General features: G+C 42.1%; 1 protein-coding gene across 6 annotated transcripts in view; it reads left to right on the top strand.

The window, feature by feature from the left end:
• The window catches only part of Greb1l (growth regulation by estrogen in breast cancer 1 like), a 213,995-nt gene that overhangs the window by 107,285 nt on the left and 82,887 nt on the right, over nt 1–23,823 (top strand). For 5 of the 6 annotated variants that reach the window (XM_023720355.1, XM_023720354.1, XM_023720353.1 and 2 more), the window contains exons 3-6: nt 1,806–1,976; nt 2,349–2,546; nt 16,418–16,594; nt 22,628–22,804. In XM_023720355.1, the coding sequence (XP_023576123.1) occupies nt 1,820–1,976; nt 2,349–2,546; nt 16,418–16,594; nt 22,628–22,804 (709 nt within the window). In that variant the 5' untranslated portion in view covers nt 1,806–1,819. The remainder of the gene's footprint in view (nt 1–1,805; nt 1,977–2,348; nt 2,547–16,417; nt 16,595–22,627; nt 22,805–23,823) is intronic. The other variant, XM_023720352.1, reaches the window with a different exon arrangement.

Here is a 23,823-nt window from a genome sequence, read left to right as displayed (position 1 = left end):
TTCTTCATATTCTGTAGGGACTTAAAGTTTAATATATCAATACTTGATGAAAAATACCTGTTCCATGTTATGCCTAAGATGTTTGATACTCAGACAGACAGTGAGGTTAAGCTCAGCAGCCTAGGTTGTAGGGTAATAACAATGAGCTTCTCTTCTGGAGGGTTAACAACCTAAGTTTGCAGACCAAAAATTAGAGAAAAGGAAGGGCTGCAAGGACAGCCAACATTTTGGCCCTGGCCTTTCAAGGTCAGTGAAGACTCAGGACATAGGAGAACCTGTACTGTAACATCATGTAACTCAGTTGTGTCCGAAATTTTCTGATCAAAGAGATTATGAGACCACAGAGGAAAGTGATCAATGATGTAGTGTGTGCCTAAGGAGAGTCACATGGAGTGAAAACATTCTCTCAGGCTTTCACAGAGAGCAAATTGGTTAAGCAATGGCTGTGACTCATCCATATGGCTGACACTGACAAAGGATCTACAAACTGCAGTACAGGGCTTCAGGCTAAGTCCAGAGGGGATTTGACTGACCTTATCAGATACAAAAGCTACATTTCTTGTTATATAGGTCTTGCTTTATCTTTAACCATCCAGCAGGAAAGTATAAAAATGAGGTATATAAAGTAAAGCCATATTGATATGCTAAGCTAGAAAAGGTTCAAGTCAATAACTTCTGACATTGCCAGTCTTACAGAAAACCCACTACTATTATGCACTACTGGACTATTTTGAAATATTTTGCTGACTTCACACACCTATAATACTTAAATGACAAAACTAAACAAAAAAAGGGGGATACATATGAACAAACATTTTGTATCTGTATATTCACAATAGTTAGGATAGATAGACAGCTACATTCTCTGAATTCAATGAATAGAAAGATCTGTTCTAATAGTGTTTGTAAACAGGATATCATGTTTGTACCTTGTACAATGAATAACCACTAAGACAACAATATGCAATGTATTAATTATTGAAACTGGTCTACTAATCAGATTTGAAACTGTCTCATTGCTATTTGTTTCTCAATAAAATTATAGAAAAAAAATTCCTCTGTACACCTCTGAGAGAGTGAAATGAAAAAGGCAAATAATATCCTAGTAATGGTTTGAAAGTAATTGGGGAATTTTTAATACTGGCAAGTATAAATATTAGTGATATTGTAGACCAAGGACTTCTTATTATGTACTTTCCTGAAGTGTCCCAAATAAAAATATATTGCTTCAGATCAGGAAAAAGAACCAACAGTGTTCTCCAAATAAATACTAGTATTCATAAAAGAATTCTTTCAGTTAAAGGCCTCAAATCTTGCTTTTTGGAGCTTATAGTATGTTTGTAAATATATTATTATAAAACTTTGATATGGTACCACCCTTCAGTAGTAGAGCTTATTAGAGGAAGTGGTAACTAGGTGTTTACTCTGAACCCACAGACAGGATTGGTGTGGGCTGTGTTGCACAGAGCAGGTGTGGTCCTTTGTTAATCAGCTTGGGCCTCGGGGCTGACAGGTCAATCTTGATATACCTACCCAAGAGCCTTAACCTCAAACATTTACTACTGTTGAAATCTTAGATTTAAGATCATTTAAAGGGGTCTGTGAAGTGCATCTGGGCTGTAAAGACCTACAGCACCAGCGGTGTAACAGATAACTTGAGCTAGTTGTCTTAACAAAAATATACTTTATGTAGTTCCCATCTTAGTAAGCTATGGGTATAGTTTATGTTGGCTATACGTGTACTTTGCAGATGTATAACCGCTGATTCTATTGCTTTTCTTTCTTCTTTTTTCTTCTCCTTTGAGGGTGGGTGTAGACCATGGGGAACTCATATGCCGGGCAACTGAAGTCTGCTCGATTTGAGGAAGCTCTCCACAACTCCATAGAAGCCTCTCTCAGATGTAGTAGCGTGGTTCCACGGCCAATTTTTTCCCAGCTCTACTTGGACCCTGACCAGCATCCTTTTTCATCTGCAGGTAAGTTTCTCATTCATGCACACATTTCTAGACTTTTTAAAATTGGGCCATGCATGCCGATAATCTCAGTTACTTGGGAGGCTGAGGCAGGAGGGCTACAAATTTGAGATCATCTTGGGCAATGTAGTAAGATAATACTCAAAAAATGAAAAGGGCTAGGAGTACAGCTCAATGTTAGAGCCCCCGTGGGCTCAGGACCCAGTACCTCCAAGACAAAAACTGTACATTCCAAATCTTAGGTACACCGAAATAATCTGACGAAGTGTTAGAAAATGCTGATCTCCTTTTGTTCAAATGTATCTTTGAGAACTTTAAATTTTCTCCCGATGATTATTCCATAAGCATCTTGTTATTGAATTCTTTGTTTTTTAGATGTCAAACCCAAAGTGGAGGATCTGGATAAAGATTTGGTTCACCGCTACACGCAGAATGACAGTCTGGATTTTGCTAACAATCTGACAGTTAATGAAATGGAAGAAGATGAGGATGAGGATGAGATGTCTGAGTCCAACAGCCCGCCAATTCCCTACTCGCAGAAACCTGCGCCAGAAGGGTCCTGCACGACAGATGGTGGGTCTTGGTTTCGTTTTCTTTTATCTGTTTCCCCTCTAACGGTGTCTGGTGTTTCCAGTCATTCCATGTAGCATTCAAAGATGGACACCAAGAATTGTGGAGAGGACTGAGAAGTGCTTGTGTGTAGACACCCATCGTGTTCTGTAACTTCACAGCAGGTTTCTACAAGGAAGAAAAGTGTTCTGGCCCCATCGTACAGATGGTGAGGTTGAGCTGCACAGTTGAATTGCTCTTCTGAAAGGGTCTTTGCAAATGCAAGTCCACACACAGGCCCAAGTTTCTCCAGCATGCTGCATACTGCTGGCGAGAATGCTGCTGCCTGAGGAACTTCTGTAGCATTCTCTCTTCCCTCTTCCTCCTCCTCCTAAATATACTAGAGACATCAGGGGTCTTGCATTACCTTTACATTTATTTTCAACTCTCGTCAGTGCAGGCACAAAGAATGTGACAGTTTATCTATAGAGGATGAAATATAAATAACTGAAAATCTCATTTTATTTATTTGTGTCAGCCATCTCTTTCATCAGTTTTGGTTTTGGTTTTTGTGGTTCCAGGGATCAAACTCAGGACCTTGCATTTGCCAGGCAGGCTCTTATGCCACTGAGCCATATCCGCAGCCCTCCATCAAGGTTTTAACCACAGTTTTAATAAGAAAAGTGTAGTCCCTAATATTTTCATTATTTCATGGTTCCGATTCTATCACAACGTAAAGTCTTTCTCCCCTTGATTTTGTTGCTATTCTTTCACCATCAGAATAATTAGTATGTGGGTTTCACTTTATCTATATTAGCCAGAGTGTAGCTTTTATACCCAGCATGAGGGACCTGGGATGTTGTCAGTGAATGAAACTTTTGATTAGGAAAGAAAAGGGACAAAGATGTGGGAGAAATCTCCTTCCATAGCTTGAAATGCAAACACCAACACTCTTCATTTAACAACCAAGGTAGGGGCCTGCAACTGGGTTGCTGAGGGAACTGGTTGCTAAGTGAGGGGCTGTGGACAGTGTGGACATCACAATATTCAGAACAAAAAAATGGTCAGAGGAAACCCCAACTTGATGACATTGCTTTTATTTGTGTAACTCTCACGTGCAGTACTGTAATGTACAACAGAACATAAAGTACTTTATATAAATCAGCAAGAAATTATAGTACTGTATAAGCAAGGTACATCATACAAAAAAACATACTGAGGCTCCATAAATAGGAGGTACAGAAGTGTAAAAATAAATAAATAAATAAAAAGTTCGTAAGTCTGAATGCAAGTGATACATACTTCTGAACAGCAGCACACCTCTGTCCTAAGTCCTAACAGTCATTAAACAGGCAGGTCGTTAAACAAGGAATGTTTGTAGTAGACATCGCGTTGTCAAAATACTTCAGTGAAATGATTTGTTTCCTTCGGAACACCTGGCCTCCAACAGCCTTCAAAATCGAATACAGCAGCCACCACCCAGTCGTCACATCAGCTGGGTTCAGGCAGTATTGATCTTGCATGTGAGAAAAGGCCCATGAAAATCATTCATGGGCCGCCAAATAGCTCAGCGGATTAAAGCGCCTGCAAGCAGGAGGGAGGGTGGGGGGGGTTCCCATCCCCGGCCCGCAGTGATGGCCCTGCCCCCACCCCCAGGGTGCACTGAGGCGGGGATTGAGACTGGGCATGGTGGTGTGCGCCTGTAATCCCATCTCTTGGGAGGCTGTAAACAGGCGGATCACTATGACTCCGATCTAGTAGTGAGACCTTGAACACCCTGTAGACGCTTCCCTAAAATGCAAAAGCAACAACAACAACAAAAGAAAATCCTTCAGAAAATCCGGGGCATCTGATGGTGCAGCCGTGACATAGAAAGTGCTCATCAATGCCAGCAGGTGCAACCAGATGTGATCTCTGGAGGTCCACAGAGCGCCTACTCCTGTACTCCCTCACACGCCCCTTCCTGGTGTCCTAGTGGCTTCCATGAGTTCTTCTAGGTCACAGTGGTCACACAGCTGGCACTGCTGGAAGCTGTGCCCTGAATGTGCCACTCCGGCTCATTCATGAAGGAGCTTCTGCAGGTCGCTGCAGGGGACCAACAAAACTTAAACTATTGCTAGATATCACAGAACCAAGAACTTGTTTGGCTCCGTAAAAACCACCGGAAATGCTGAGTGTCCTCGACAGTGAACCTGGCACTGATGGAGCCCTGACCGTTCCTCCTCTGCAGTAAGCGTCCTGGAGGGCAGAAGATACATAAAGTATGCTGGAGAGGCGCTCGCTAGCCAGGGTCATGGGACAAAAATTAAACGCATAAAACCACCACAGGCTTTAAGTGAAATTCTGTATCACTTGTAATTTTTTCTGTTTTAATTCTAATTTGTACTCTCTGAAAAAAAACCCACAAAGCACAGGGCCAAGAATAACAGTGACAGTTGTTCAATTGTTTCCTGTGGCTCCAAACTAACCCTTGAGAGAATGCCTGGCTCAGTGAGACGCTTTCACATATCAAAGTTTCAAAGGTTAAACATCATTTCAAAAGAGTTTATCTCTGAGATTTAATTTAACTTGAAATGAATTCGTTTTATCATCCCCTAAGGAACTGTTGGAAGCAAATAGTCCTATGAAGTGAGCCCCACAGAAAGCGTGCGCTGGTCACTTTCCTGGCCCTGGCCCAGCTGTTCCGCATGTACCATGTGACCAACAGGTTGCAAAGGGCCGTGCTCCAAATCCTCCCTTCAGCATCAAAACAGGCAAACCATGTATTTGTTGGACATGAAGGCAACAAAACAAGTTCAGAGGTTGAATTTTGTGCCTCAATATCCAAGAAAAGGTCGGGTAACTTATTTTACTCCAGCACCAGTCACAGAAACAATCCAGGGCCGGTGAGATAGCTCAGCAGACTTAGCAACTGCTCAGGCGAGCTCAGGGACCCGGGCTTGATTCCACTGCATGCCACACCAGCACCGCCCCCCCCAGGCACACAGAGCCAGCCACCAAGACCAAGCATGGTGGCGCACGCATGTAATCCCAGCTCTGGGGAGGCTGAAACAGGAGGATCACTACAAGTCTGAGCTGCGTAGTGAGACCCTGAACCAAATACATTAAAAAAAAAAAAAAAAGGAAAGAAAGCATCTATACTTTGAAAGCATTTATCTCTTCCTGAGCGCTGCGCCCCTTTGCGCACATGCTAGGGAAGGCGCCCAGACTGCTGTGGGCTCCTGGGACTCTTCCTTTAACGACTGAGCTCCCGTCCTGAGACCAGGCCATCCATCGAGTAAACTGGGCGCTAAGTGAAGAACCATACACAGTGTGTACAGTGTTCAGGACAAAAATGGTCAAAGGAAACCCCAACTTGGTGGCTTTTACTTGCGTAACTCTTACATGCAGTACTGTCATGTGCAACAGAACATAAACTACAGTACTTTACAGTACAATTAAAATTACAGTGCTGTATAAATAAGGTAAACTATGGGGACCAGGGAGATGGCACAGTGGAATAAGCACTTTCCTGGCAAACGTAAGGGCCTGAGTTCAATCCCCGGTTCCGAAAAAAAAAAAAAAAGGTGAACTATGCAAAAAAGACACCGACGCTCTATCAACATGTACAGACTGTTCAAAAAGCAAAGATGGGTCTCTCTCCTAAGTCTGAACAGTCATTAACCAGGAAGGTTGTTAAACAAGGAGTTTCTATAATGTAAAGATTCAAATACTCAAAGCTAGATAAATAGTTGGCTTTGAAGTTGGGAGTTTCATTTTCTCTCGCTTCCCCCAAAAGAAAGCTTCCTGAGATTCTTGTAACCAGCAAGCGTTCTCTCCTACCTAGAGCGTTAGGAGACCTAGCTGGCTGTCCTCGGTAGCTTTCCGTGCCTGGCTCACACGAGTGGTCTCTAGCAGTGGACACTGCCGCTGCTCACGTGGGGCTTGGCCGAGAGATGAGCACTGTGTTTCTGCTGTTTGCCGTGTGCCCGTTGTTATGCCTAGCTGTGGTTGCCAAGTAACAAAATAGAAGTTGAAATAAAGGTTAAAATATGTTTGCAATCTCATTAAAGATCTTGCTGTATGTGAGAATAAAACAGAACCAGAGTTAAAGCCTTACAATAGGGAAGTTTGAAGTAATCAATTTTTATACCAAACAGTGGGGAGAGACTTCTGTGTCTCTATACCTTCGTTACGTTTCTGGTTTGCCTGTTGAGGTGGTAGGCAGCACTGGTATCACTCATACTCACCAAGACATCAAGTCAGGGATTTATGGCTAACAAATGTTTCTTAAATTTTAAAGTAAGAGAAATGAGAAGTACATGGGAAGGGTGAGAGGTGTGTTAAAGAGAAGGGAAGTGCAGTTTTTTCCTGAGATCCAAGAATTATCCATGCAGGAGATTGTAATTCCAAGACGATCCCAACTGTCGTGCATCTGTCCTAGACTTAGATTCCTACCTCATCTACTTTTGGTTCTTCTAATCAGTGTTCCTTATTCATTTACCCCCAGTTCACCCAGGAGGATGGCATTTAAGACAACACTTAAAAGTGGTTTGTGTTTTAGGTAGCTCTTTCATTTTGGTGAATTCTAAAATACTTCTGATGGTTTTCTCAAAGGGAAATTTTCCCTATAAAAATGGCAGTGAGGGACCAAGGAGATGGCTCAGTGGAATAAGCGCTTGCCTGGCAAGCTCAAGGACCTGAGTTCAATCCCCGGTTCCGCCCCAAAAAATTTAAAAATGGCAGTGAAATAGTACGATATAATGAATGCCTGGACTCCTTTCAGCAAAGCACCTTCCCCGCATGGGAAATCCTCTATTTACCTAAGGTTTAAAGGAAGGTAAAGCTATTTTAGAGGCAATTTAGATAAGCAGATACTTAAACACCTGCTGGGCTGGAGGAGGGTTACCATTCAGATGTAAATTTTGGTTGCTAATTTCTTATGTAAATTATTGCAATAGTGTAGGTCCCTACCCTGCTGGGCAGCAGTTGATTATCTAAAGAGGTGAAGGGCAACCAAATTGTGGGCCTCCAAATACGGCTTTGATTACTTTAGTTTGTGTTTACAGCTGTTTCAGTAAACTTCCCCTCCCCCTTTTTATTTACCCAGTATCCTTCAAGTTAGAGATAATTGGAGAATGCAAATCTGTTTCTGTGAAGTGAAAACTTTGGTTATTTTCTTAAGAAAATGCAGATGAAGTTTCTAAAGAAGGGCCCTCCACTATTATCCCGCCTTTTTATATTAAAATCTTGCCCTCTGCAAGAGCCCTCGCTGAGGGAAGCAATTTAGTATTATTAGAAAATGAATCTTTTGTTGATCAAATGAATTATTTGAATACTCATGTAGATAACTTATCTTTCTTGTGTGCAGTAAACAGACTAAGGCTCTTGCAGAAGAGCGCCACGGTTTTTTTTCACTTAGTTTGAGGTTTTATTTTTTATTTTATATCATCATCATCATCATCATCATCATCATTATTTTGGCGGTTCTGAGGATTGAACTCAGGTCCTTGCACTTGTAAGGCAGGCACTTCATGCCCCTGAGCTATCTCCCCAACCCCTAGTTTGAGGTTTTAATTGGGAATTAATGTTTGATTTTTATTAGACTACTAATCTGAAATTCTTCTAGCTATAGGGATGTAGGACTGCCTGCCACAGTGGATGTTAAGGGTCGTATAGGACTTTATAATCACAGTTCATGGAGTCTGTAGCTCTCTAGTTTTCTTTAAAGACATTGTGTGTGTGTGTGTGTGTGTGTGTGTGTGTGTGTGTGTTTTCCTGGATACTGAACCCAGGGCTTTTGTGTCTAACCCTAACCCTAAGTTGCCAAAGCTGAGCTCACCTTGTGATCCTCCTGCCTCAGCCTCCCAGAGTGATGGAGCTATAGGTGTGCACCATGATATCTGACTAGACGCTGCTTATTTTCGCTTTAAGAGAATGTAAATATTGCTCTTAGCATATTTCTCTTTCGTGAGGGTCCTTTATGGTAATGTACATGCCTGGCTGATCTGAATCCTATCAAGGAGGTGTTGGTAGAAACAGTCCGTAGATATTTCCTGGCTTAGAACAGTTATTAGCTTTGTAAAGATTTTTTCTAGACCTTATTCTAGATTCACTGTAGCCTTCTCTTTCTCTCATTCTCCTCTCTGAACTGCCTTTGTGGCTTGGGTTGGCACATGCCTAGAAGGTAAGAAGACAAAATAGGGTCAATCTAACTTTTTTTGTTTTGTTTTGTATTTTTGGTGAAACCAAGGATTGAAGTCAGGCCCTTGTGCTTGCCAGGGAAGCACTTATTCCACTGAGCCATCTCCTTGGCCCCTAACTTTATGTTCTTAAGAATGCTTTAACCCTGTGGAAAGCTTGAGTTGTTTCTTTATGTCCCCACACAGTTTTACCTACTAATATCTTGGCGCAGTAAGTCATTTGCTTTTGTTATAATTAATGAGCAATGTTTTTACATTTCATTGATTTTGATACTCAAAGTCCCTGGCTTATTTTGGTTCCGTGGCTTTTACCTCATGTCCCTTTCATACTCCAGGATATAATTAGAGTTAATTATTGTCTCCTGGCTGTAACAGTTTCCTCGATGCTCCTTTTTTTTTTTTATGATCCTGATAGTTTTGGGAGCAATAGTGTAGAAGACCCCCCCCATTTGTCTGATTTTTTCCCAATTAGACTGAGCCTGGGGTGGATGTAGGTCACAAGGGTAACGTGCCATTTTTGTCCCATCGTGCTGAGGCAGCAGACGCACCAGCACCACGATTCATGAGTGCAGGTGGCGACATTGGTCACCTGTGGCCCCAGCCTTTCCGTGCAGTGGAAGGAATGCATGGGCTACACGGTCAGGGGAGTAGGGGTCACGCTCCCTACCTTTGAAAGCAGGGTATCTCCAGCCCTTCTGTGGAATCTTACTGCATGGGAGTTTGTCTCTCATCTTTATCCAGTCGTTCATTTACAGTTATAGACTCCTTGTGGTCATTTTATGTTTTGGGTTATAATCCCACGCTACTTTTGTTGTTCAGAGAGCTTCAATTTCTGACACTGAGAAACCTTTCTGTTGATTCTTGAGTCTTTGATAAACCTTCATCATTACAGGATTTTTTTAAAGCATAAAATAGGGAATTCTCTGTCATGGGCATCTCTTTTCTTTAAAAAAAAAATTGCATTTATTTTATACTTAGTTTTTTTCCTGTGCCGTAAGTTTTTCTTTCTTCAGTTTCTTCTAGGATATCCTTTTCTTCTGTGCAATTTCCTCCTCTGGTTTAGGAACAATTTGATCCTTTTCAGTAAGGATCATCTCCATGTGGCAAGGGGAGCTCGTGTATGGATTAATCCGGCCACGAGCTCTTTAAGTACAGCGGCATATCTTGGATGCTTTGTTCATCTGGATATATGTTCAATAACCAGAGAATCTACATCTAAACCCTTAAGTTCAGCATTGCTCTCTGCATTTTTAAGCATGTGCAGCAAAAATTCAGCACTCTTTGTGGGTCACCAACCCTGCATCTAGCCCCACTTTTTGGCCTGGGCACACCTCCCAGCTCCACCATTGTAACGCCAGAATGGCACACATTGCTTCTTTAATGTGACATCCTTCAGATACTTGATGGCCTTTCAGATACGCATACCCTTGATGGCCTGGGCAGTTTCATGCATGTTCTTAAAGTGAACACCAAGATTTGGGCCTCTTGATTTGCATGATTTTGTGGGGTTTTCTGGGGCAAGAGAAAAGCGAACCATCTTCGCAGGTCACCTCAGGCCGCTCACAGGAAGAGGAAGAGCCACAGACATCACTTGTATATTTTCAAGAACTTCCAAGACATGCATCTCAGAGAATCCAGTTGCTGCTTAATAATAATTATTTTTACCTCTAGGTGTCCTCATACCACCAGTGGGAAAGCCCAGGGGCTATAATATTTCATTTGAAGTGATTGGATAGCTACATTTTACCACAGAAACCACTCTGAAATACTCTCCCTTCCTAGGAAATGCAGCCTTCTCACACATTCTTCACCCTGCACCTCCTGGCTTGATCCTTGTGTAGCCCAGAATGAAAATTGTACTTTGTCTATTGATCTTCCTTTTAAAAATCTCATCAGAACTGTCATTTGCAAAGCATGAATTATCTTTGTGACTTACAAAAACTAGGAAAAAACTTTTGAGTCAGACTGTGTTTCCCAGGCTGATCATGAGCTCGTGTACAAGAGCTCCTCCTGCTCCAGGGTCCCACACAGCTGGCTCTGTAGGCAGAGCACCATGCCCCTCCACAGACTTGAACTTTAAGAATTCATGAGCAGGTATGCGATAGGTGGATGTTGACGCTGCCCCATGGCTGGAAGGGGCTGGCATAGCAAATGCCAGCAAAAGTTGGGTGAGAGGACCGACCAATCTTCATCACAGAGAAATGACCTGAGCAAGGCTTGCTTCAGAGAGCTGGTGGTGAGGTGGAAGGGTCTCTAACTTAGAGCTGAGAGACCTCTGTTCTGGTCCTAGTCTCTCTAACTTTTGCATACGTATTTGACCTTAGGCCACTTTCTTACCCTTTCAGGCCTTTCCTCATTTACATTTTAAAAAGGTTACAAGAGGCTAGTTGGCACAAATCTCTTTTAGTACTGTAGAAACTTTCAACCTCCCCAGGGGTTTAAAAAACTTACTCTGCCATAGGGAAGCATGTGATAAAGACTTGATTTTAAATAGAAAGTATTTATTTTGGATTAACATATTAATATGCTCTGATGTTTATGCTGTACAGGAAAATTTGCTATATTTTATGATTCATTATTTGCTGTCACAGGAGAAATGACCTGACTTCGAATTGGAAATTGGAAATGACTTTGAATTGAAGTGAATGTGTAAGAAAAATCATGTTGTTTAAAATTCAAAGATAAAATATTATAGTTCGTATGGAGCTAATTATATTTAAAAGTTTCCTAGCATTTTAAAATGTCAAAATTATTTCTAATGCCTAAATTTTGGAATTTCTATCCTTCAAGATTAAAAGAATATACAATTATAGCTTTATAATTTTTGTATTTATGCTGCATGTGATTAGAAAGTTTAGGCTCTTGTTCGTAGGATATTTTTTTCTGGAAAGAAATTGTGTTTTACTCCTCATTAAAAAGCCAGTTGGGGGCTGGAGAGATGGCTCAGTGGTCTAAAGCACCTACTTGGAACAAGCTTGGCTAAAGCACAGGGACCTTGGTTCAATCCCCCAGCACCACATGCCAGCCAGCCCCGCCCCCTGGTGGGCTGAGCTGGCCACACACACACACACACACACACACACACACACACACTAAAAAAAAAAAAGCCAGTTGGATTATACTCACTAATTTTTTTAACTTTTATAATACTAGGTTTTTGTTGAAATAGTTGTATGTTTTTTCTGTAATTTGATTAGTAAGGGTAGGGAATGAATTTGACACCTACTTCTAGAAATGATCATAGTGAGGTACATTTGTAAAATTATCCTTTTTGCATTCATCAGCACAGTCAGTAGTCCATGAGTTTCTCATCTTTAACCAACAACCCATTATTTATATAAATAAAATACTATATCAAAACATATAGCTGAGAATAAAACAATCTGAAGCTGCATAGTAGTGAAAAGCCCAGAATGGCCTGAGGCAAGCCGAGGGAGTTAGGAGCTTACTCTGCGGCCTCTGCCCACCCTCTTTGTGTTGGGTGAAAGTCCTCAGGACCTTCTGTTTTAAAAGTAGAGGGGTTTTTTTGTTTGTTTGTTTTGTTTTTTTCCCAGAACTGGGTATTGAACTCAGGCCCTTGAGCTTACCAGGGAGTGCTTATTTTACTGAGCCATCTCCCTGGCCCCAAAGAAACAGCTATGAAAGGAGGTGATCAGAGGCTTCCCTGCGCCCCCGGAACTGGGGATTGAACTCAGGCCCTTGCGTTTGCATTAAGCCAGACACTGTGGCCCTTGCCTGTCATCGCAGCTTGCTGGGCACTAAGGCAGGAGGGCCACCAGCCAGGGTGACCTAGTGACAGCTTGACTCCGAAAAGGAAAGAGCTGGAGGAGTAGACCGGTGGCAGGGTATGTGCCTAGCATGAGTGATGCCCTCACTCCAATGCCCAGTACTGTGAAAAGTACGACATTAGAATAATCAGATAGCTTTTAGAAATGGATAATGATGTTTCTTTAAATTTTATTTATAATTCTGCAATGTCTTGGGATAATTTTGTGGATCCCTGGAAATTTGGATTGCCACTTGTTGAGAAGTGCCATATCAGATTATCTTGAGGTTCCAGATAATTCTAATGTTCTAAAAAGCTTGTAATTTGAAGTTGGTACCAACTTGTGGTTTCTATCAAACTATCAAGTGGAAAGACTACAACCCTACTTCTTAGCGTCATCAGAGGCAGCTCCCCAAGTGGCCTGTTTCCCATTAACTGGCAGTCACAAACCTCTCAGCAATGATTTATCTGCTTTTTGAAGCAAATCATGCTTTTACTTAAGGTGCTATTTCATGGGGGAAATCTGTTTCTAGATTTACTATATCTACAAATTAATAATTTCTTGGATTACAGAAATTAGTACTTTTTAGTACTTTCAAATGCTTCCTACATTTTATACTTTAGGATTTGATTTAAATGTCTGTGTTTACTTCTGATAATTTTAGCACTGCATCATGACTGCTCTTAGCTCTTCTTTCACCAAGCTGAGTTAGTATGCTGTTTATTTGTTTGTTTGTTTGGTACCAGGAATCAAACTCAGGACCTTGCACTTGCCACGTAAGCACTGTGCCACTGAGCTGTATCCCCGGCCCTCTTTGTTCTTATATGGCAAACTTTCCATGGTGTGTGTGTGTGTGTGTGTGTGTGTGTGTGTGTGTGTGTGTGTTTAGTGCAGGGTCTCACTAAGAGTCAGACTTGTATTGATCCTCCTGTTTTCAAGCCTCCCAAGCACTGGGATTACAGGCCCATGCCACCATGCCTAGTCTCAGTCGCCCTCTCTGCGTGCCCCAGGGGCGGATTGAACCCCAGCTGCTGCACTGTGCTTAAGCAGGCGCTTTAATCTGCTGAGCTGGCTGGCTGGCCCCTTCCATGTCTTATATCATTAAACATTCGTATAACTTTGGACAAGCTCTCTAAAACCTTTGTGGAGATTCACTTTCTCCGTCTATAAAGAGGAGATGTACATACCTATAGCTGCTGAAAGGATTACGTAACATAGTCTGCACTGTTTGCAGTGGGCCTGGCTTATGGGAAGTCGTCCACACATTTCACCTACCATCAGCATCACCATCACCAATTCCTAACTTCCCACCCTACGACGCCTGTTCCCTGGGGAGGGTGCGAGAAGCAGAACATTTTCGTGGGATTTTGTGTATAGACTTAAGCTCCTAAAACATGTATAAGCTGAATAAATGTCTTAGTTACTTTTCTCACTGCTGAGACAAAATACCCAACACCCCAAATTAAAGGGGGAAAGAATTTATTTAGCTCATAGTTTGTGGAGGTTTTGGTCCATAATCAGCCGCTCCAAAGCAGGGTGGCTCCGCAGAGGGGCATCACAGAGAAACTTCTCATGGGGGCCGGAGGTAGCAACGCAGCAAGGAAAAGCAACCACAGCTCTTTCCACCCATTGTATTTTATTTAGGCTTCCTGCGGCAGGCAGCGCTTGCACCCTTAATCCCAGCACCCTAGATCCTAGCATTGCTCCGCAAATCCGTCACACACTCCAGACCAAGCCACCTCTGCAAAAGCCCCACCTATGGCCACGTGAGGCTTTGAGACCTTTAGACACAAGCCATAAGAATAAGTAATGTATCTAAGTGACTAATTTTCATATATATATATCTGTATATATATGTGTGTGTGTGTATACATACATATATATATCAGCTTCATTAAAATTGTTGAAGAATTCATAGTAACTTTTTGATATAACTGTTCTAATATCATGGACTTTTTAAAAACATTAATTTGATTTATGTTGATGTTAATGGGAGTCTTTGGCTTGAAATGGATGAGCCCAGTATTTTATCCTTGTTGTATTTTTTTCTGTTGGGTTTTCCTAACACCATCACCCCTGCTATTACAGTTTCATGATGGAAACAATATGGTAGGTTTATATGGATCATAACTTCAGACAGAATTTTTTTTCTGTATTTTAGAGGAGGGTCTACAGGGCTTTCAGGGTCTCACTACTAGATCAGACTAGTAGTGATTCACCTGTTTACAGGCCTCCCAAGAGCTGGGATTATAGGCACGTGCCACCACACCCAGTTTCAATCACTATCTTAGCGTTCGGGGCCGGCACGGCAGGCCTGGGGATTGAACCTCTGGCCCCTGCGCCTGCTTGCAGGTGTTTTAATCCACTGAGCTGTTTGGCCGGCCCTCAGACAGAATTTCATTGGATTTCTTTATACTTCCCATATACAACTGCTGACCTCCAATTATTTGTTGGCATTTGGTTAAAATCATATGAACAGATGCTGGAAGAGTCTAATGTTGTTTTTCCCTGCTTTGCCTTGGGTGCTCTCTCTAAATGTGTGTATGAAGGCTTAGATATCCATCCCCCATCTTTCCACAGCTCCCTCCCTGAAGTAGCATTTATCTACATTTATTTGGTCTCTTGTTGCTTTGGCAGAAACTCAGGTGAAACTAGCCTAGTTAAAGAGAAGGAATTCAAGGAATTCCAAAGCACAAGGCTGCAGGGGCAACCTCGAGAGAGCAGGCAGCCAGGCTCTCTTGGGTCAGGAAACACAGCAGGTGGCACAGAGCAAATTGAACCATGCTCTCTCTGGCTCTGTGTTCAGAAATCCTAGGGAAGAGCTTCGATTGGCCTGTTTTGTGATAGGTATCCACCCCTGGATCACCCAATTCTGGCCAGCAAAATGAATATTAAAGTGCCAAATGCCAGCTACAGGGCAGTCTGGAATAAACTCTCCAGGGCAGTCATAGCATTAGGGTGCAGAGAGGAATTTTACCCTGCAGAGACGTCTCAGAGAACTAGCTGTCCTGTATAATACTGCATTTGGGATGATCCGTTCCTAAAGCATTCTTCCAAGTACCTTGTGAGTTTTTAGAGGAAGACGTATTTTGTTCAGTGCTGTGTTCCCAGGCCTACCAAGTGTCTGCTGTAGATACTGGTTGATGAGATGCCAAACTAGTGAACTAGGAGCATAGTAGCAACTTTCTAAGCTCTCGTTTCAGTCTCTTGCTCAGCGACATTAAAAGCACCTCTGTCCAGTGATCATCCATATAGATAAGTGACTTTGCACTTGTCTTGGTTACTTTTCTCTTGTTGCTGAGACCAAGTACTTGCCACTCAAAATGAAGGAAGGAAGGTTTTATGTAACTCACAGTTTGTGGAAATTTCAGTCCATAATCAGCTGGCTCCAAGGCAGTGTGGCGTGGCACAGGGGCAGCAGTCCAAGGTGGCAGAAGATGGCCAAAGCCACAAGAGCTAAAAGGGAGAAAGCAAGCCTCTTTTCCTCCCTGATACCATAAGCAGGCTGCGCCACCCTCCAGGGCGAGGGTAGCACTCGCGCTATCTCCCTGCCCTCCTCTTGCGTAGGGTGAGGATGTTTCAGACTCAGGCCCTGGTTCCATGCTGAGCTGCTTAGTTAAACCTCTGAGCTCCTCAAGTTGATGCAGTGTACCAGCCAGTACAGCACTGAAAGTAAACCTTATTATGTGCACCCCAAAATTACATGTGTAGTCAGAATCGGCTGTGTTCATCACTGCCTTATTACAACCAGAGAAGACAGAATCATCCTTTTGGCTCCTCCAGATGAAATGTCTCTTTTTGGCGTCTTTTCACATAGGCTAAATTCATCTTCTGACTTAAGTGGAGAGAGAGATTAATTTCAGTGCTGACTAGTGACTCCTTTCTTGTCCCGTGGATAATAAGGGGACATAACCTCCCTAATCATAATCTTTTTACTCATTTTTAGGTTTTTGTCAAGCAGGAAAGGACCTGCGCTTGGTGTCCCTCTGTATGGAGCAAATCGATATCCCAGCAGGGTTCCTTCTGGTGGGGGCCAAGTCTCCCAATCTTCCTGAACACATCCTGGTCTGTGCTGTAGACAAGCGCTTTCTACCAGATGACCACGGGAAAAATGCACTTTTAGGTGAGTCTTCGTGCCTATAAAACTTCTTACAGGAGGATGGAGTTTATTGGAGCTTACATAGCTCAAGTATGAAAACTGTTTTCTCTTAGTAATATTAAAAAGTCGGTTTATAGCGAGGTGCAGTGACCCAAGCCTGTAATCCTAGCTGCTCAGGAGGCAGAGCTAGGAGGGTCACAAATTCAAGGCTAGCCTAGGTATTTTAGAGAAATCCTGTCTCAAAAAAGAAAGGATAGAAGGGAGGGAGGGAGGGCAGGCAGGTGGGCTATAGCTCAGTGGGGATACAGCTCAGTGCTCTCTGGATATGACCTTTAGTAATACACAAAAGAAGAGAGAGGATTTTTGGCCAAATGTTCGAAACAGCTATACATTCATCAAAAATTAATATTTTAGGGCTGAGGGTATAGCTCAGTGAAAGAATGCTTACCTGGCTTGAGTGAGGCCTGAATTCTACCCTCTGTACTAAAAAATATATAAAACAAAGCATAACTTATTTTGTATAGTTATCAATATGAACTTCAATTATTATATCAACTCTCAATTATTTATCTATTGATTATTCAATTTTTAAGGTCATTTATAGTTTTTCCATACTAACCATTATTCCTATCTGTATTTGATAGATATGATTCTTATTTTTGATTTAAATATTAGCCCACCTAGAATAATTTAGAACTATATAAGCCAATTATATAAATCATAAAATTCATAAATATATATAGAAAACTATCATAATCCTGTTTATAAATATATAATAGACCTATTTATAAATATATATAAATAGGAATATATAATCTCAGAGTTCTTTTATTTTCTTCTATAATTTAAGAGTCCTGACTTTGTTACAGAATAGTTTCTGTACACCATCAGACATAATGAAGAGTTGATTTTTTTATTATAATTAATAATTGAGGAGAGCCAGGGAGATAGCTCAGTAGAATAAGCACTTGCCTGGCAAGTGCAGGGTCCTGAGTTTAATCCCCAGTACTGCAAAAATAAATAAATAAATAAATAAATAAGAGGGTATATGAGGTTTGTTGATTTTTTGCTGCTTTTTCTCTGAAGTTCCTTTTGTTTCTTGGAATTTCTTTTATTTAAATGGAAGCAGGTGTTTTAGACATAATTATCAGTAAAACGAAAAATAGATTTGAGGGCAAAGAACTGGAATATTCTATTGCTTGGGAGCTGATTTTGTTTTCTGTTTAATTTGATGCCATCTTCCTGGCTATACACTACCATCAGAAATTCTAAAAATATGTCAATATTTTGAGTCACATCTAGAAATATATCAGTATTTTGAGTCAGAAAATGACCATGAACATGGCTTTAAAAGGCTCCTTAAATTGTAGTTTAGAATCATCTTCCTGATTCATAGAAAAAGAAGTGATCATTTTTATGTTCTGTAAGACTCAAAAAATACTATGCTCACTTTCTCTGTTAGTGAAGTTGAGCTCACAGTTTAATATAAAGTCTAATGCTAAAGCGTCTACATGGCACTAAGTTAGAAAGGAAGATGCATTTACTTGTTCATCTAACCAGCAACACGTATTCACAATGTACTGTACAGCATAGACTGTACAGGCCAGGATGCGGGTGAACAGAAATCGCACGGCGTAGCTGTCTCCGTCACAGAGTTTACGACGACTTGGCGGCGTAGAACACGTTCGGAAAACATTTCAACCATTCTAAAAACATTACACTCTTATCTAATGAAATAGGCCAGGTCTATCTCTGACTATTCGAACTGAAAGCGCTCTCATCGTGCTGCTTTATTCAATGATTCTTCATGACTGAAAAGGAACCCTCCTAGAATAAACTGTGGGGCGCACCATCAGAATAATGCGTGTCCTAGTCCTGTGTGATCAGGCATCTGGGAGCAAGAGCATGGGCTGAGGGGTCACGGAGTTCGATTCACCACTTGGTACGCTAGGAATCTGGGCAAGTGCGTTAAGAACCTGAAGTCTCAGCTGGGCCTGATGGTGCACGCCTGTAATCAACAGCACTCAGGAGGCTGAGACAGGAAGATGGTTGCAAGTTTGGGACCAGCATGTGCTAAAAATGTGCTCAAGGCCAGCCTGAACTACATAGCAAGACCCTGTCTCAAAAAGACAAAAATAAAAAGAACCTGAAGTCTCAGATTTCTCATCCACACACAGTGATCAATAAACAGCATGGTAGTGTGAACTTGTAATCCCAAAATTTTGGGAGGCTGAGGTAGAAGGATTATAAATTCAAGCCCAGCCTGGGCAAATTGGTAAGACCTTGTCTCAGCTCTGGTTTTAATCTCCAGTGCCACAAACAAAGATGCGGGGTCTTTTTTTTTTTTTTTTTTTTTTTTCCTGGGGGAGTAGCTATGTAGTACAGGCTGGCCTTGAAATTACTATGTAACCAAGGCTAGCCTGGACCTCATGGTGATTCTTCTGCCTCACCTCCCAAGTGCTGGGATTACAGGTGTGCACCACCACACCTGGCAAATTGCTCTTTAAATTGTAGCTGTTCTGCTATCCTATTTATTTAATACCTGAAGAGACTTGGAGCCTGTCCTGTCTTTAGCTGCTTCTCCAATGGAAAATGCAATACAACAAGATTGTAGACAATGGTTATTGTAAATAACCACATTGTTGAGAGTTTTGCAAGATTAGTCCTCTGTCAAAAAGTTAGCATTCATTTAATCATTGTTAATATTCCATTCTTGTTCTGAAATTCTGTATTCTTTGTATTGTCTTATATTGTTTGGTTTCTATCTTTGTTCTTATTTGTTCTAGTTTTTGTTTTTGTTTTTCCTCTTTAAAATAATTTTTAAAAGTTAACATGCATCCAACATTTCTTACTTATGATGGGTAATTTTTAGACTGATTAAGATAAGGAAGTTTTTTTTGAGATTCAGATATTCTAGAATCCCTATGGAATCCAATATCAATTTGTCTAAATTTTTATACAAATTATGCAGATTCCAAAGACTGTGGGGGAATTGATTTAAAAATATATTGATCCAGTTGGCAATGCATGTACCCCAAATCTACCATGCAATTGGAAGACTTGGTTGCCAGAAAAACTAGAAAGGTAATTTAGCTACAAGTGGTGTTATTCTTTTTATTACTAATGATAGCAAGAACTTTGAGCAGATGGAAATCTCTCTTGAGTATGTGACGCTGAAAACACAAAGAGTATTCAAAATGGACTGCAGTAGCGTTCTGTTTCATTTTTTAAAGGAGGTTAAGAAGGAAAAGTTTGGGCTTGTGAGATGGCTCAGTGGTCTAAAGCACCTACTTAGAACAAGCTTAGCAAAGCACAGGGAACTTGGTTCAATCCCCCAGCACCACATGCCAGCCAGCCCTGCCCCTTGGTGGGCTGAGCTGGTCACACACACACACACACACACACATAAATAAAATTTAAAAAAAAAGAAGGAAAAGTTTATTGGGGAATAGGAGAGAGAACTAGGAATAGTTCTGAGAGACAGGAGGGTCCCAAGTGGGCTGCATGCAAATGTTAACCACCATTTTTTTATGTGAAGGTTTTCTTGGTGGATTTTCCAGATCCTTTGCTTTGTTTGTCCTCAAACTCTTGCTTTTCACCTCAGAGAATAAGCATGGAAGAAAGGATAAAACCAACCTACGCAGTTCATTTGTTCTAATTCTTACACTAGTGTTTTCTGAACTGCCTTTGAGCACTGTTCTTACCGATAGGTGAGTCGCTGTCAGCACACGGTGATCACACCAGAACGCAGACTCCCTGGAGCGAGATTTGCCTGCTAGGTTCAGTGCTTCAAGCCTGGTACCTGAAACCACCTGGCATAGCGTAGAGTTTTCAATGGAGGGGTAGAGGATGTGTTTAGAAACTTTGCAAACAGGGCAGCCATTGACAACCTTTCTGCTAAGGGCCTGTAATCTCAATTTATTGGAAAATGGCCAAGGTTGTACTCTCTGTCACAACCCATCCCTGGATATATTTTAAGTCATTTATAAGCTTATATTAATGTTCATAAGTCTATAAAGTGACAATAAACTATAGATTTCTATACAATTAACCAGAGGCTCTGCTTATCTCTAGTTTACCACTTTCTCTAGTGTTGGGAAAATGCCTGGCATGTAGGTAGGTGCTCAGCAAATAATTGTTGAGAGACGATGATAATCCAGACTTCTCATTCATGAATGCTTTACATTGTCAGCCTTCTAAGAAGAGAGACGCTCTCCTCTGTCTGTGTGACCGTTGTCTTTTCTCCGTAGCTTCGTTACTTATATACCAGGTTGGTTTAGGGGTTTGAAAGAGTATCATCGGCCAACGTATTTTCAGTTAGTTATTTGTATGATTATGCATTATCTTTATACAATAGGGAGGAGGGCTGGGGAGATGGCTCAGTAGAATAAGCGCTTCCCTGGCAAGTGTAAGGGCCTGAGTTCAATCCCTGGTTCCGCAAAAAAAAAAAAAAAAAAAAAAAAAAAAAAAGTACCTATATACAATAGGGAATGCTTTTCTTATTTTCTTTTTGCAATACTTGGGTATTAGATCCAGGGTTTTTGCACTGAGCTACATCATAGCCATTTTTTATTTTTCTATTTTGAGACAGGGTCTTGCCAAGTTACCGAGGCTCAAAATAGAAAAATAAAAAATGGCTATGATGTAGCTCAGTGCAAAAACCCTGGATCTAATACCCAAGTATTGCAAAAAGAAAATACTTGAACTTGTGATGTTCCTGCCTCGGCCTCCCAGAGGGTTGTGATTACAGGGCTCCACCACCATGCCGGGCTTATTTGCACCTTTTGGCCTGTTCATGTTATGCCCTCCCAGACATAGCTGAAGCTCCTGACTTACTTGCCCGCGTTAGCATTTGTGTACTAAGAGGAGCAGAAAAGTTTATTTTTCAGTACAGAAAAGCCTGGCCTCTTGCTCCCCAGCCTCCCCCGATTTCTTATTCCAACATCCCCTGCCACAGTGAGCTGTCTGAAAGCTTGAGCATGTTGATTAGTCTGAGTCGGGAATCATGCAGGTGTCAGGTCTGAAGGGATGGAGAGCTGGTGCAAGGAAAGAGAGGCTGAAGAGAGGGGCAGCAGGGGTCCCAGGGGCTCACACCAGCAGGTGAGCTGGATCTCCAGACACCAAGGTTGGCAGTGCCCTGAGTTTGCACCCCTGTCCGGGTGAGGGCCGCTGCGGGGTGCCTGCTCCCATTTCTGGCACCCAGGGTGACCCCCATACTCGGCTTGCGAATGACTGACACAACCCCGACCCAGGCCCCAATATCCCAAAGCCTCACCAATCCAGGGGCCTCTACCATCAGGCTGACTTTTTGTTCATTTCAAGATTCCACAAGAGACTGTGTGTGTCCCAGCTGGTTCAGATGTCGCCATGGCTGAAGGGGCAAGTTCACAGAATGCGCAGGGCAGAGAGCTGGGTTCCGGAGAGAGGAGCGCCTGGGAGCGAAGCAAGGCCCGCCTATAGGGGCAGCGTTTATGGTTTATCATATACGCTCCACTTGTCCTGGCATATTGTCCAATCCAGGCTGTGTTTTAGTCATTATCCTTTTAGATAAGTCAGCCAGAATTTAAATTCTTTCTTTTTTTTTTTTTTTTTTTTTTGGCAGAACCGGGGATTGAACTCAGGCCCTTGCACTTGCTGGGCAAGAACTTACTCTACTGAGCTATCTCCCCAGCCCTCACTGTTATAACTCTGCTGAAAAAAACATTTTGTACCTGTTTTTCCACTTTGAATATTTCCCTTAAATTGTGGCATTACTAAGTCAAAGAATGTGAATATTTCTATGGTTTTATTTTAACATAAAAAGTATTGTGTCATCTGGGCATGGTGGTACTTATCTGTAATCCCAGCAACTTGAGAGACTAAGGCAGGGACGATCTCTCGTTCAAGGTTAGCCTGGGCAACGTAACAAAAGCCTCTCTCAGAATAAAATGTAACGAGGGCTGGCGTGGTAGAACACTTGTCTAGCATGTGCCAGGCTCTGGGTTCAGTTCTCAGTGCAGACCCCCAACCCCAAGATCGCCACACAAGGCCACCAATAACTTTGGTTCCTCATTTCAGGGTTTTCTGGTAACTGTATCGGCTGCGGAGAAAGAGGATTTCGGTATTTCACGGAATTTTCCAACCACATTAACTTGAAGCTCACCACCCAGCCAAAGAAGCAGAAGCACTTAAAGTACTACCTAGTCAGAACCTCCCAGGGTGTGCTGTCCAAGGGGCCGCTTATCTGCTGGAAAGGTAATCACCTCCCAGGAAGGACCAAGGCGGGCACGGGGACTTCGGGATGCTGACAGGAAGCCATGCCGGGTGCAGAGTTCAGGTACAGCCCTGATAAACAGCCCGAGTCCAGAAGGCTGTCCCGAGAGCGCTAGGCCAGGCAGCTGGATTGGCTCCTTATTGTTTTTAAGAGATTCTGCAGTTCAGGGAAATGCATGTCTCCAGGAAATGAGTGCAGCTCTCAGGAGGAAGAAGGGGTCCTTTCTAGCTCTCCTGTCCTTTAGAAGACCTCAGAGTGGCTGATGCTCTTTTTACTGTACTTAAGTTCTTGGTAATTCTCAGGCATCTGCATTTTTCTATTTTAACTGGACCAAAGCATACTAAGAATAAACAATGCAGTCTTCATAATACCTGGAAAAATGTACTAGTGGATTGGAAACTATGTCTTAAAGTTTGGAACAGCTTAACTACACTATCTGTAAAACTCAATCTAGTTGATAGTAAGTTCAAGCTCAGCCTGAAAAATTTAGTGAAGTAGTAAAACCCTGTCTCAAAATTTTAAGAAAGAAAGAAAGAATAAAGAGCTGGGGATGTACCTCAGTGTTGAGGCCCTGAGGCCTCCCCAGTCCTGAAATCCCTACTACTGAAAAAAAAAAGTAAGAAAAAAATCCAGTTTGATTGAATTGTTATAGGTTCTAGTATTGTTCTAATGCAATAGAATACCTAGTCCTTATTCCATTGAGCAGTTTCTTAGATACTGACTTTTTCCGCATAGAATAATTGTCTATAATGTTTCTATTCTTTGGGGCAGGCCAAATAGCTCAGCAGATTAAAGTGCCTGCAAGCAGGCTTGGGGGCCATGGGCTCGATCCCTGGGCCTGCCATGCTGGCCCTGCCCCCAAGGCACGCAGAGATGGCAATTGAGACTGGGTGTGGTGGCGTGCACCTATAATCCCAGCTCTTGGGAGGCTGTAAACAGGTGGATCACTATGAGTCCGATCTAGTAGTGAGACCCTGAACACCCTGTAGACCCTTCCCTA

The sequence above is a fragment of the Octodon degus genome, unplaced genomic scaffold, assembly GCF_000260255.1.
Source record: "Octodon degus isolate 3935 unplaced genomic scaffold, OctDeg1.0 scaffold00075, whole genome shotgun sequence".
NCBI classification, from domain to species: domain Eukaryota; kingdom Metazoa; phylum Chordata; class Mammalia; order Rodentia; family Octodontidae; genus Octodon; species Octodon degus.
This window is presented reverse-complemented; position numbering and strand designations above follow the sequence as displayed.